Source organism: Buteo buteo, chromosome 11 (assembly GCF_964188355.1).
Source record: "Buteo buteo chromosome 11, bButBut1.hap1.1, whole genome shotgun sequence".
Lineage (NCBI taxonomy): Eukaryota > Metazoa > Chordata > Aves > Accipitriformes > Accipitridae > Buteo > Buteo buteo.
In genome coordinates, this window is record NC_134181.1 from 15,068,101 (window position 1) to 15,081,133 (window position 13,033).

The following is a 13,033-nucleotide window of genomic DNA, read 5'->3' on the forward strand; positions in this document are numbered from 1 at the left end:
TAGCAAAAAGGTGGAGAGAGGACTTATATCTGTTCTTCCTGAGAGTACTGGGCAGGGATGCCTGAGGTAGTACTGCCTTAAACTGCATGCATTTACATGACACAGTATAATGTGGGATAGCAAACAGGAGTTTTTTGGCTGAGAACAAAGCCTATTAATGTTCGTGATGAAAGGAAAAGAAAGAAAGAAAAAAAAATCAGTCGGGGGTATTTTTAGATCTTTTAGACTGCTTCCATTAACCCATTTTTGTGTGCATTTTAGAAACAACAAAGCAATCACTTGGTGTCCTAAATCCATACCACTTCCTGGAAAAATATTTTTGAATCTCAAAGACTAACTTGAACCATACAAGTCAGTAAGAAGGAAGGAAGATGTCTAGGGAAGAGACAGATCCTGTAGGATGGTGCAGTGTGGAAAGCTAGTGCTGAACCAGTGTCCTGGTACTGCATGTGGGGACACAGACACAGCAATTAGAACAGGGGATACCAAACTACTTTCATGAAGAGTCTTGTAGCACTTTCAGAAGGATGAAGAATGATCTTGTTATTTCTGATAAACTGAAATTCAAATAGTTATAATGCACCTGAACTTGCAATGGGACACAGTATTCCTCTGCTCCTTCTTCTTTCCTCTTTTAGAGTATATTACATATCACTGTGCCATGACTGTTCTTCAGTGTGCATGAAAGGTAACTCTAGACGTAGCCCTGTACTCTATTACAGTACAGGAAGCAGAAGTAGTATCTAAAAATGCCATTTGAACATGGCTTGCTAATGTAAGCAACAGCACAAAGTGCAGCATTGCATGACTGCATTGAATATCAAAGGGATAGAAGGGTGGGTTTGATTGTTTTGTTTTTAATGGAGGAGCGTGGTGAGAATCCTACTAGAAGACACTGAAATATGGGAGACTGACCTTACTTAGAGATATTTAGTTGGTAAATATAATACAGGTTAGTGCTTCTGCATCTTATATTGAGCTTCTGCTTCATGATATGTACACTTTAGAAGAGGCTATCATTAAGCCAGCAGCAGCACAGCCACTGAGGCAGATTAAGAGGGGCTGCTTTTATTCATGAATCCGGTATTTGCTACGGACTTCTACTCCACCAATTGTGGTGTATACTTTCATACTACCATTTAAACCTCTGATAGTTTTTACCTGTGTGAACATTAACTAGAAACAAAGAAAAAGCAGCAAGCTTCTGTATGTTTTTAAAAGAATCCGTTTTTCATTTTCTTCACTTCTTTGCATGAAATATTTTAGATCACATAGCCTGTAGACACTTGTATAAATTTTTAAGAATGAAGACACTAACCATACATTGCAAATTCTTATTACTATTCTGTTGTTGAAATAGGCTTATGGAATAATATAAAAGAGTAAGAGTGAAGACACTAACCATACATTGCAAATTCTTATTACTATTCTGTTGTTGAAATAGGCTTATGGAATAATATAAAAGAATCCCCTGAACTGGTGTAATAAACTATGCATTGTTTGCAGGGGTCAAGATTTTCTTTGCTGGCATTTCTTAAAATTCTCTAAAATTAATCAAAGCTGCAAAAAAAAAATTGTTAATTTATGTACTGAAGTATATAGAGAGAGACTCACAAATGAGTGGCTGCTATTTCTCTTTAAAAACGACAATAATATAGTTAGTTTTATAGTAAACAGGTGCTTAACCCAATATTGATAAATCAGTGTGTTGCTTAGAAAAACAAGTGCTTTAGGCTGCAAATCTGACATACGCTTGTACTTTCTGGCAAGATACATTCTTCAGATTTCATGGGATACAGTACTGCTCTGAGCTCTCTATGGTATGTCTTTCCTTTGCTTTTTCTGCATGCTCTAGGATCTTCACATACAGAGAAAGCAGACCAGATTTGCTATGTGGCTCTGAGAGCAGTGTCGGTCTTGAGTGATGACAGTGGGGGATCTATGCTTGCCGGGAAAGCTGAATATCAAACTGGGGAGCAGTCATGCACAACTGAGAAACAGTGAAAAATTCCACCAATTATTTAAATAAAGACTTAATCATTTAGAATAATACACATTCTTAGTATAGTAGTAGTCAGAATCCTAGGGATAAAGATGACAGACATTGCTTAAAGCAGGATTCACTGTTTTATCTCTGTGCTGTACACCCTGGATTAGGCAGCACCTTGTATACATATAGTCCAAACAGACAGTAATTGGCAACACACAGGTCATGTATGTTAGAAAATCTTGCCAGAATGCCTGCTTCTTTCTGGCAGATACAGCCTAGAGTAACAAATGCTTGATCTTAATTATATACTATGTTTTGCCTTATGGGAATGAATCCTTTTCTGTGTACTATTCTTAAACCTAGCTCCTAATTTGCCCCATGTGCTAAAATTAATGTTACTTTCAGTAACTGCTAATCACAGTATCCCAGCTTTTACATCCATTTTTTCCCCACATATGTCTAAACATTAATGTTAGCTATTAATGTGGTGGGGACATTTGTGATGTCATATCCTATCTTATTCTCTGGCCAAGATTATATGTACAACATAAATTACTTATATGTGTTTTGGTTGCTTTTAAGGACTGATAAAGTGTAGGGACCCATGATGTTAGACGCTGCACAAATTCAAAGTGTTTGACCGGTCTTGTAAAGAACTTCTGCAATTTAGACAGACAAAGTAAAGTGTCCAGACGCTCTGGATTTTATGTAATTCTGTGTGGATGGTCACCTCCTTCTCTTTCAGAAAGCTAACTAAGTGCATTTCTGATTAAAGCCATTTTTAGCTCAGAAACACAAACTGTAAATTCCAGGGAATTAGATTTTTCTCTCTCTTCCTAGCATTTGGTGACATTTGCTAATTGATAAAAGGAATACTGGATTGCATCTGTTGCTGCTTTTTTAGGCAAACAATTCTATTGCTGAGGATGAAAACACAGCAGTTTTCGAATCCCACATGCACTTACAGTTCATAGTCTGTATATATTCCTTAACCTCTTGTGGTCTCAACAGGACATTTGCAGATCAGTAAAATGAGCATCAAAGAGCAGTTAAGGTGGCTGCCTATAACTTAGCCTATTAACAGCTCCAGTGATTTCCTCATATTGGAATATACTGCAGGATTACCACAGAATAAAGCAACAGAGATGGTGTGCATCAGGCAAGACATATTTTAGCTGTTTTAAGTCTTACCCAGAGCATGCCAGTGGAGCTGCCAACCCATTTTTAATCCTCCTCACAAAAGCTTGATAGCAGAAGTGGGCTTCACCAGGTATTAACAGTGACTCTAGTGCCTTTCTAAGATTCAAATCTTGTTAGCCATTAGCATGCCAGCAGGATATCTGAATGCACTCAGGTCTATTCTGAGATATAACAGTTTCATCTCACTCCAGCTGTTTCCAGTAGGGATTCCTCTCTTTTAAGATTGCTGAAGAAACAAATTGGGAGTCTATCTCTGCAGAGAAACCAGGTTAACTGATTCAGGAAGTAAATGCAGTTCTCCCAAGTCCCTTTGATCAAAATCACCTGCAGAACAATTCGTGCTTGGATGGATCTGTGACAGAGTCCCCTCTAGGCTTGCTCAAAATATTTAACATTTCGGATCCCTTCCTCCATTAGAAATGTATAAGCAGCTGTGGGCTGCTTCATTTTACCAGTTGCTCCACATCCTGTTACTTATAATCCATTCCTGGGTATGTCTGCCAGCAAAACTTGTGCCAGAAGAATGATATCTTTCATTTTTAAAATAGAAGCTTTCCTTTTTATATGGAAGATCTTTTTTCACCTCCAAGCTGTGTGCAGCAAGAGACTGATGAGAAGGCTGCATGTGCAAACCATGTTGATGAGGAGTTCCAAAAACCTTATTAAAATATATACACTGACTTAAAGTTCAGATGGTTTCCCTGTAGCTGACAGAACTGATCCTGCTGTACATAACTATTCTGAATACATCTCTTGCAGAGATTATTTATTCCTAGAACACTTGGATGGTGATACTTCTGACTTAAAAGTAGATCAGATTGTACCAAACTTCTTGTTCTTTATTATCAGTATAGTGTATTTTTCAGTGGAAATCTTTTCAGTAATGTGTATTATGGAATTAATATTAAAAATTCTGCTGTCTTCTGTCTAACAACAATTTGTGTACAGAGTATAAATGAATATTTTTTTCTAGCTCCTCACTCTCACTCCCTTGAAAAGAGACTTCTCTGTGTTCATGGATATTATTGTACGCTAAAGAAGGGGGGTTTGTGAAATGTATTGTTAACGTATTGGCAGTTCTTTCCTGCTACATAGTGGGTCAGCTTTGTAATAACAGAAAATGGAGTGAAGCACAAAGATAAGCTAAAAATGTGGAATTTTTTCATGGAAAGTTACCTGCTGCTTTTTTGTTGAAAAATTTACACTCCCCCAACCCAATCACTTGCAGTATTTGAGCTGGCAGTCGTCAGTCATATATCAATAGACATAGCAAGCTATTTAAGTTGTTCAAGACTGTAAGTGCTTCATCAATTAAAAAATTTGGAGTGTATAAAGCACAAAAGCAGCAAGCTTTTTTGCAATACTAGAACCCCAACGGTATCCAAGACACTATAATTAAGATTCTCCTTCAGTCCAGATAAGCATATCCATCACTACATATGTAACCTATTTTGTATGTAAACATAGGTTACCTGTGTAACCTATTTTGTGTGTATACTATAAGAATTTCTGGTATAATTGCAGACGTTTATCAGGTCTCTTCACCATTCCTGCAGTGCATTATATTGTGAATTTCTGACAGATTCATAAATGATGAATAGCTTATAAAGTTTCATTTTGGGGGTTATTTTTCTGTCTAATCTCTCTCTGTGAATTAAACCTTAGGGAAGGTGTTGAAAACCTAGCTTTTTCATTAGATAGGGATATATAATTCAATAGCTCCTTTAGCTTCAATTCAGTGTTATTCTGTACTCTGGCTACAACTGTATACCTGATTTATACAGTAAACTTTTCTATTAATGTCAATGTAATTATAACCAACTTGTTCTGTAAAGATTTTAGCAGTCTTTGTCAACTATGTCTTAGGAAAACTAGGATTTAATGTTTTTGAAGTTATGCTACTGTGGGAGTGGTGCATTTTGGATATTAAGTTTTTGTATGTATTAATAGCAAGGCATAATACATACCACCAAATACTTGTTTATAACACAGCAGCTTTTTGAATCCTATTCTACAGTTACTTGAGTTCCTTCTGCTTAACTGCTTAGCAGTGCAAGCTGTTGGGTACTTAGCTTTCTTTGAGTGCAGCAGAAAAGGTTGCAAGTAAATCCTGTTTTTAAGTAAAAAAATGGAATTCTGATTGACACTTGATACTGCCTTCATCAGGGCCACTGTAGCCTCTACAGTCAGTACTTTGCTTTTGGTTTCAGTGGATAAATCGTGAAATCATTAACAGATTTTTAAATTATCTTTTTTCTCTGCTTGCTTTTGGCTTTTTGGGGCATTGTTGCACCTTTTGATTTTGAAAACAAGAGGCCATAATTCCTAGCTTTTGTGTGGAAGGAAGTATTACTTCCTAACACTGCTTGTTTGTGAGAAATTAGCTGTTGAATTCATGCCAAAATGCAAATGAGGGGGCTGAGCAGAATAGCAGGAAGTTAATCATAGTACTCCACATTCTTGCAACCTGCCAGAGTTAGAAATAATTCTGTACCTTACTGGAAGGCTGGGAATGTTGACTTTCCAGAAGTAGCACTACTTTGTCCTAGCCCTGGCTGCTTGTTGAATTATCAGGACAGAAACTACAGAATTTTCCTTCTGGCTTTTTAAGTTAATCCAAAATAATAACTGAAATAGTCCAAAACTAATGTACAGTCAGGATTTAACTTCGGGTTTGTGGTTTTTTTTAACCAAATAATAGCATATGCAAGTAAAAGAGGAGCCTACTTGAAGAATGGGAACAAGCTCTTAGCAAACACATTTTGGGGGAATAGCAGATATGAGGAAATTCGATAGATGTGTTTACTTCCAAAACATAACAGGAACATGGCTTTTATTAAGAAAGCAGCTGCTTTTCTCTGTTATGAAGCAGAGGGTTATAATACTTTATTGTTGTAGAGCATTTTGCAAGCTGTGCTAGGATTCAAGAATGATTCTAGTGTGTTTAAAATCTCACTGAGAACTGAAGACAGGAAGAAAAGGCTTTGTCTTTAAAGAACTAAAACGCAGCGAGCACCTTGGCCTCCAATAGGTTACATACACCCCTGAGAAAGCAGGTGGGCATTGGATGGGCTCCACTTCAGCAAAACCTGCAGCTACTGCAGCCTCAGTGCTGTTGTGGTCCTCCCATTGCTTCCACTCAGCACTTTTGGCTAGTAGATCTGGATGAGAGCAAATAACCAATATAAGATGATGGGATTCAGGATGAAACTTTTATAAGTTTTGCTGAACACTATGGAGAGAGGCAATAAGAATTGTATTAGAGATGTTTATATAAATCAGCCCTTATTACTGATAGCTGAGGAAGAGCATAGAGTAGTTCTGAACCAGCATAATAGAAGAAATTTGAATTGCCACAAAGTGAGTGTGATGGGCTTGCTTCTGCTCTGAGGTATCCAGCCAAAAAATAGAACCTTTGTGGATGACAGAAATGTAAATATGCATTCCATGTTTAGAACAGATTACATTGTTTCTAAGTATTATTAAAAGATACATGACTTTTCACAATATACTGAGCTTAATTGTACTTCGTATATGGTTTAGCAGAACTCTCCCAGTTGGAGAAAAAAAAAAATTTACTGCCACTGTAGGTAGAGTTTCCATGCAGAATTTAAGATGCAACTTGTAAAATATGGAGCCTTACTTTGTTATTCCCAACAGTTTCCTTTTGGGACTAATCTATGTGCCTATTTATAGGAACCTTTTTTCTTCATAATTAGATGTAATAATCAGACTATACGAAGACTTCTAGTGAAGAAGAGATAAAAGGGAGTGTATAATGCTAAGTAATGATAGGTTGTTTCTGTAGTCATGGCAAGTGATGCATTCAGAATACTGACAGCTTATTGACTAATGGCTTTGTGCAATTTATAGATTATGAATAATACAAAAAACTTCCTGTAGAAGGACTTCTTACCTGGACACTAGTGTGATTATAAAAGATTGGCATCAGGTCTGTTCAGGAGAAAACCTGTATAGTCAAATTTGCAGCAATCTGAAATGTAATTAAATCTGCATATGTAGAAAGTAATTAAGAAGCAGAAATGTTAGTTGTATTTTATGGTCGTTTTATAGTGGTTTATGGTATTTAACTATGTTACTTAAAGAGGAAGTAGGAAAAAAAAATCTAAATGCCTTCTCTCCCCCATGTAAGCCTTATGTTCCTATGTTATCTAAACTCCAACAATGGTTAACATCTATATAGAGACACAGATGTTTATTGAGAGCAGGTATCTCCTGTCTCTCAATTATTATGCTAATAAATGAAAAATATTTATTTAAACCCTCAAGACATTTGTCCTTCAGGCCAGGAACATGGGATTTTATAGGCCATGGAAACATTCTGGATTTAAAACAGACTTCTTTACAACTTTCATACCGTGGGAGGACATCAGAAACAGTTCTTCACTCTGCAGTAATGCCTTGTTGGCTTCGATAATGCAAGCAGATGCTCCAAAATTTCCTAACGGAATATTTTAATAATAATAATAATAATAATAATAATAATAAGTCCCTGATGGTTCCAGCCTGCTATTGCTCCAGAAGATACAGAATGCTAGAATTAATCTCTTGAGGCACAAGGTTAACTGCCATATCTAGCTTTATTTTCTAACAGAAATACCTTGCCCATTGTCGAGCTGTATGAGTAACACCGCAGACAAAGAAATGCTAGGATAAAGAGCCCTCCTCAGTTGTTTACCTCTGAACCGTAAGAAGTTAGAAACAAGATTTAAAAGCCTCAAGAGGAAGAGAAACACGGGTAAATACCAGTCAGGCAGTAGCTTGTGACTCAGGTTTTGTGAAAACCTTGCTGAAAACAGATCTTACTCCCGATAACAAGTACGATAACCTGATCACTGTTAGGCGGCTCGTTAGCGGAGTTCCGAAAGCAGAAAGAGTATTTTTACTGTGAAAAGACTGGAGCGTAGGAAGCTCTCGGTGTGTCTCGGGAATATACGGGGCACTGGAGCAGGGTTGCTGCCACCGTGACCCACGTTTCTGCGGGCTGCGACCTCCTCCCCCTCCCAGCCAACCCGGGGTGCCGAGGTGCTCCCGCCGCCCGCCCGTGCCCAGCGGGGCCGGGAGCAGCGCGGGATGGCTGCGGGCTGCCGGGCCGCCGCGCTCGGCTCCCGGGCCGCCGCGCTCGGCTCCCGGCAGCGCCCGCCCTGCAGCCCCGAGCCGCCGCCGGCATCGCAGCGCTGGCTTTCGTGTGGAGCAGAGCGGGGCCGGGGACCGGCCGGCCGCCCAGCAGGGAAGCGGTGCGGCGGGGCAGCGGCCCGGGAGGTGCAGCCCCAGCAGCAGCGGGGCGGCCGCCCCCTGCGCAGCCCCCGTGCCCCTCGTACCAAAGTTTCCGCTGGCCGTAGGAGGGCGGCCGGAGCAGAAAGGGTGCGGGGGGCCGCACGGGGCAGCCGAAGGGGCGGATGCCTCCGGGGGTACCACGGTTTCCCCTCCGGCGGGGCGCGGGCAGCTTCTCCCGCGGAGGACGCCGCGCCGGCCGCGGCTCCTACCTTCTAGCACCGAGCAGAGTTTGTGCAGGGCCATTGTCTTCCCGGCGGGCCGCGGCGGCGATGATCACCGGCGCTCCATGGCGGCGGCCCCCCGCGAGGGCGCTGTGGCCCACGGCTACGGCTCGGCCGGCCCCTGCCCGCCCGCGGCCATGCCCGGCGCCCCCGCGCGGGGCGCGCTCAGCCTCCGCCGCCCGAGCCCGGAGCCTCCGCCGCCGCCGTGCTCAGTCCCATCTAGAGTGGGGCGCGGCGGGCTCCGTCGGGGCCGGCCTACCCCAGGGGGCGGAGAGCGGCGGAGGGGGTGGGGGGGAACGGGACTCCCCGTAAGGCGGTGTAAGTGCAGGCCGGCAGCTCCCAGCCCGACTGAGGCGCCTACCGGTAAATGAAGCTCATTTAAGATGTGAGGGGTGTTTGCCTGGATGAGTCGCTTGTACGCATGTGCCCGCCCCCCACGGAGCCCCGCAAGCAGCCACAGCCGCAGCCGGCGGGGCCGCTGTGCTCCTCTCGCCCCGTTCCTACGAGGAGCCGGTAGTGGCCCCGGTTGAGGCACCTCGCCTCGGTTCCCCGCCGTGCATCACGCTCCAGGCCCCATCCTCCGCGGCGACCAGGGCGGAGCGGGCGAGCCGTGCGGCCGCTCTCCGGGACACGGTGGCTCGGATGAACGTGAATCCCCGCTGCTCGCCTTTGTTTGGGATCTGAGCGGGGTCCCAGTGGGGTAAAAGGGAGCCGGTCCTCCCCTTCGCCTTCTGTTCCTCCCTTTCTCCCCCTCACTCGTGGCAGAGAGTCCGTGCGGCTCCAGCAGTGCGGCGTGCCCAGCTGCCTTCCTGGCTGCAGTGTGCTGCCTGCTGCTCAGGCGCCGGGAAGAGCCCATCACGCGCTATTGTGCAGCTGTTGTCTGACAAGAGTGACAGCTAAAATGGAGCTATTATTACTTTACAAGAAGTTAATAAAAAGGCGCACTTAGCCTGCTGCCTGCCCTGGCTCCCATCCCTCCGGTTATCCATCACATCGGGTTAGCTTCTGAGGGGAGATGTTACTTAGGGAAAGGGCCCGAAGTGGGGGCAGGTGGCGATGTCGGGAGAAGGGCTTTCCGCCGGGCAGGGCGGGGAGGGAGAGCTCCCGGACAGCAGATCCCGCCGCGGCGGGCACCCCGTGGCGGCCGGGGATCCGCGTCCGCCCGGACACCTCCGAGCTGGCGATGGAGGTGCGGAACAGCGAGAGCCGTGCTGTTCCGGACAGCCGGGAGCATAGCCGCGAAAGGTTGCCGTACCAATGGGCTACCCGTAAAAATTATAGCCACGCATGTAAGCCCATTAGCGATTTTTTCCAATCTCCCATAGGCAACACGGGTTGAAGTATCTCAGGTTATTTCATAGAGGATGTCTTTTCCCGAGAACTGCCGATTAGGCGAGGCTGAGAGCTTTTGCTCAGGATCCAGAAGTATTGAAACAAGATGTTTAAATCTGTGCGCGGAGCGCGTTGTAAAGCTTTGCGCAGCGGGCAGGAGGGGTCCGCGCCCTCCCGGCCCGTCCACCGCGGGGTCTGCGGTGCCGGGCGCGGCGTCCGCGGGTTTCCCGTGCCCGAGGGCGGGCTCCAGCCCCGCTCGCAGGATGCAGGGGATCACGTTTTCCACTTAGGTCTTCTCCCCACTGCGGTCGTGCACTATGATGCAAGCCCGAACCTCCAGGTACCCCACGCCGAGCTCAGGCACCTTATGGAAGCAATTTGGAACCTACTCGATAGACCCACTAGATTTTGCAAACTGTAAATTAGAAGCGTAATTGCAACTTGTGAATCCGTCTGCTTAAGGAGCAGGGCCGCTCACTAGTCTCAAACATGGTTATGACGGGTGAAGCTCTGATTTCCTTGTGGTTTGATGCCATGTGTTCGAATGTTAAATTCTTTCTGCGATGTTCAAAGGCCAGCATATCCTGTTAGCAAAGGTCATTCTCTTGCTTCAGATTATCAGTTTAATATTTCAGGCTCTCCCAAGTCAACGCGATTGTCAGTTATGGCGAATTAAGCAAGGAGGGACCGAAAAGCAGTTGGACAAAGCCGGAGAGGATCCCCGCGGGGCTGCGTGTGCGGGAGGCGCCACTGGTGGCACTCCTCCCTCCGAGCGCTCGCTCCTGCGCTCTGCTCAGCCGCGGGTCGCTGGGGGGACCCGGCGAGACCTTAGAGTGAAGGTCCTGAGCTTTTCTGGGTATTAAAGATCCATTTCAGTGTTCTAAGAAGGTTGGTGAAGTATTAAGCTTGATGCTCTGGCAAAATCCCAAGTTACATAATTATATTATTCCGCTTACTCGAATTGTCCTTTCAATTTCAAATAGAGATGATACAGTCCTTCTCAAAGGGTAGTTTTTCTATGAATTGTTAAATAGCTGCTGCGTTCCAGCAGTGGATAAAGCAATTTCTGTGTTCACCTCTTAACCATGTATTGATAGTGGTGTTATGAAATGTTAAAATCTATAGTGAAAACTCCTATACAAAGACAAGTCCTCGTTAGGTGGATCTACTCTGCATTTTTTTCTTTACTAACAAAAATGTTTACTGTAGTAACTCAAGAAAATACCTAGCAGCAGACTAGTAATTTCTACTGTATCTGTGCATCATCCACAATTTTTTATCCTCTCTGTGAGTACATAAGCACAAAATTAAAATCTGACTATGCTGTTGTGCAGATTGTTGGGAGACGGGGGTTGCTTTTTTTTTTTCTTTTTTTGGAATGCACAGCGTAGCTGATGGCAAAATTTGGCTCAGATATTTTTATTACTTGTGATGATATAAGAAATGAGGCAACTAGCCTGATTCTCAAATCTCAAGCCGAATTTACATTCAAGAAAACTATTTGTGGTCAAGTGTCTCACACTGAAGAAACAGGAGAAAAACCTAGTAATATCTTGTGCTCAATACAAGTTGGTAGTAATTGCAAAGACCCAATCTGCTACAGTCACTTGAACTGAAAAGGTGAACTTCTAGTTTGTCCATTAGTAGTAGTGTAGCAGCATTTCCATCCTGTTCTTTTCCCAGGGCTGTGTCAAACTGTCAGTGTGGGAGATGCAGATAGTAGCATCAACTCATATATTTGGGGCATATTCCACCATCGTTTACCACTGCTTTCAGAGAAATTTCTCATGCAGACATCCCTGTCACTTATCTTGCTAGAGTTCTTATTATAGGTGGTGCTTTAAAATATTTTATAGCAAACTAGTGACAGGTCTGAAGAAACTTTCACTTCCCATTTTCTGAGCCTGCGGAGTGCTAGTTTCCAGGGAAGAAAATGCTGTGCCACTGGGTCAAGCTGGCAGTAAGCTTGAGTTAATTAAACTTGAGTTTGGGAGTTAAGAATGGTTGAAGACAGCTTTTGGACAGTGAGTTGTATATTGTTCTGCTGCTCTATTGAGTCATCATGATTATTTTTGGATGGGAGTAGTTCATGGAAGGCAATGGGACTGCTCATTTTGATGTAGGTAAATACCTGCATGAACAGTTAATGAGTCAGTTACAACAGGTGCTCTGCTGCAATAAAAGGCTTAAATTTCCATTATGAGAACTGGTTCTGCCTCCTCCCAACAGTTCTTCCTTAAAACTTCCTTTGGTTTGCTGTTTTGCTATAAGTTTTAGTATTACCTGAAGTATTTGCTGCTCTTGAGTAGTAGATTGTACATCACAAATAGCCTTAGACCAGCAGTTTTTTACTGTTTGAGGCTATTTGGATATTGCTTCTAAAAGAGGTTGCAAAAATATAGATGTCAACAGTGAATAATTATGAAAGGAAGTTAGGAGTTACATTTTAACTGTTCTGGTACCTGGATTTGTCATTAGGATTTAGGTGCATTTGATAAATCTTAATTATATACAATTTCTCATTAGTAAATGACAGAAGGTGCAAGCGCCTCTTAGTGTGGTAACATAATATGTAATCATACATAAATATGTATAATTGGCTTTGTTGTTTACTACTGAGTTAAGAACACTGCAAACTTTCGAATAGTCCTGAAGAATACCAACAGTCTTCAGAAAGTTTACTGTGCACTTCTCTATGTGCTAGGCAGTATAATTAGATCCGAGTGTTAGAATATACCTACAAACTTTTCTGGCTCTAAGTAAGTTGGGAAATTCAGGAATATAGGGTTAGCATATACTTTACAATTTTTATGGATTGTATTACAAATGGGATCACATTTTTCATTGAAGACGGGAATTAATTATAAAAATAGTGCTGCGTGGCTGATTATTTTCAAAGTCACAGCTGAGGCTGATATTACTAGTGCCTCAACAAAAAGATCCTGTGGCCAAAATGGAAAAAAAATTAGAATGGATAATAGGACTACTGAAA

General features: G+C 43.0%; 1 protein-coding gene across 2 annotated transcripts in view; it reads right to left on the reverse strand.

Moving 5' to 3' along the window:
- The window catches only part of NETO2 (neuropilin and tolloid like 2), a 34,143-nt gene extending 24,669 nt beyond the window's left edge, over positions 1 to 9,474 (reverse strand). The window contains exon 1 of one of the 2 annotated variants that reach the window (XM_075040171.1): positions 8,698 to 9,474. In XM_075040171.1, coding sequence (XP_074896272.1) covers positions 8,698 to 8,731 — 34 coding nt within the window. In that variant the 5' untranslated portion in view covers positions 8,732 to 9,474. Of the gene's footprint in view, positions 1 to 7,106; positions 7,174 to 8,697 lie in introns of those variants that run through there. The other variant, XM_075040172.1, reaches the window with a different exon arrangement.
- Between the last annotated feature and the right edge of the window lie 3,559 nt (positions 9,475 to 13,033).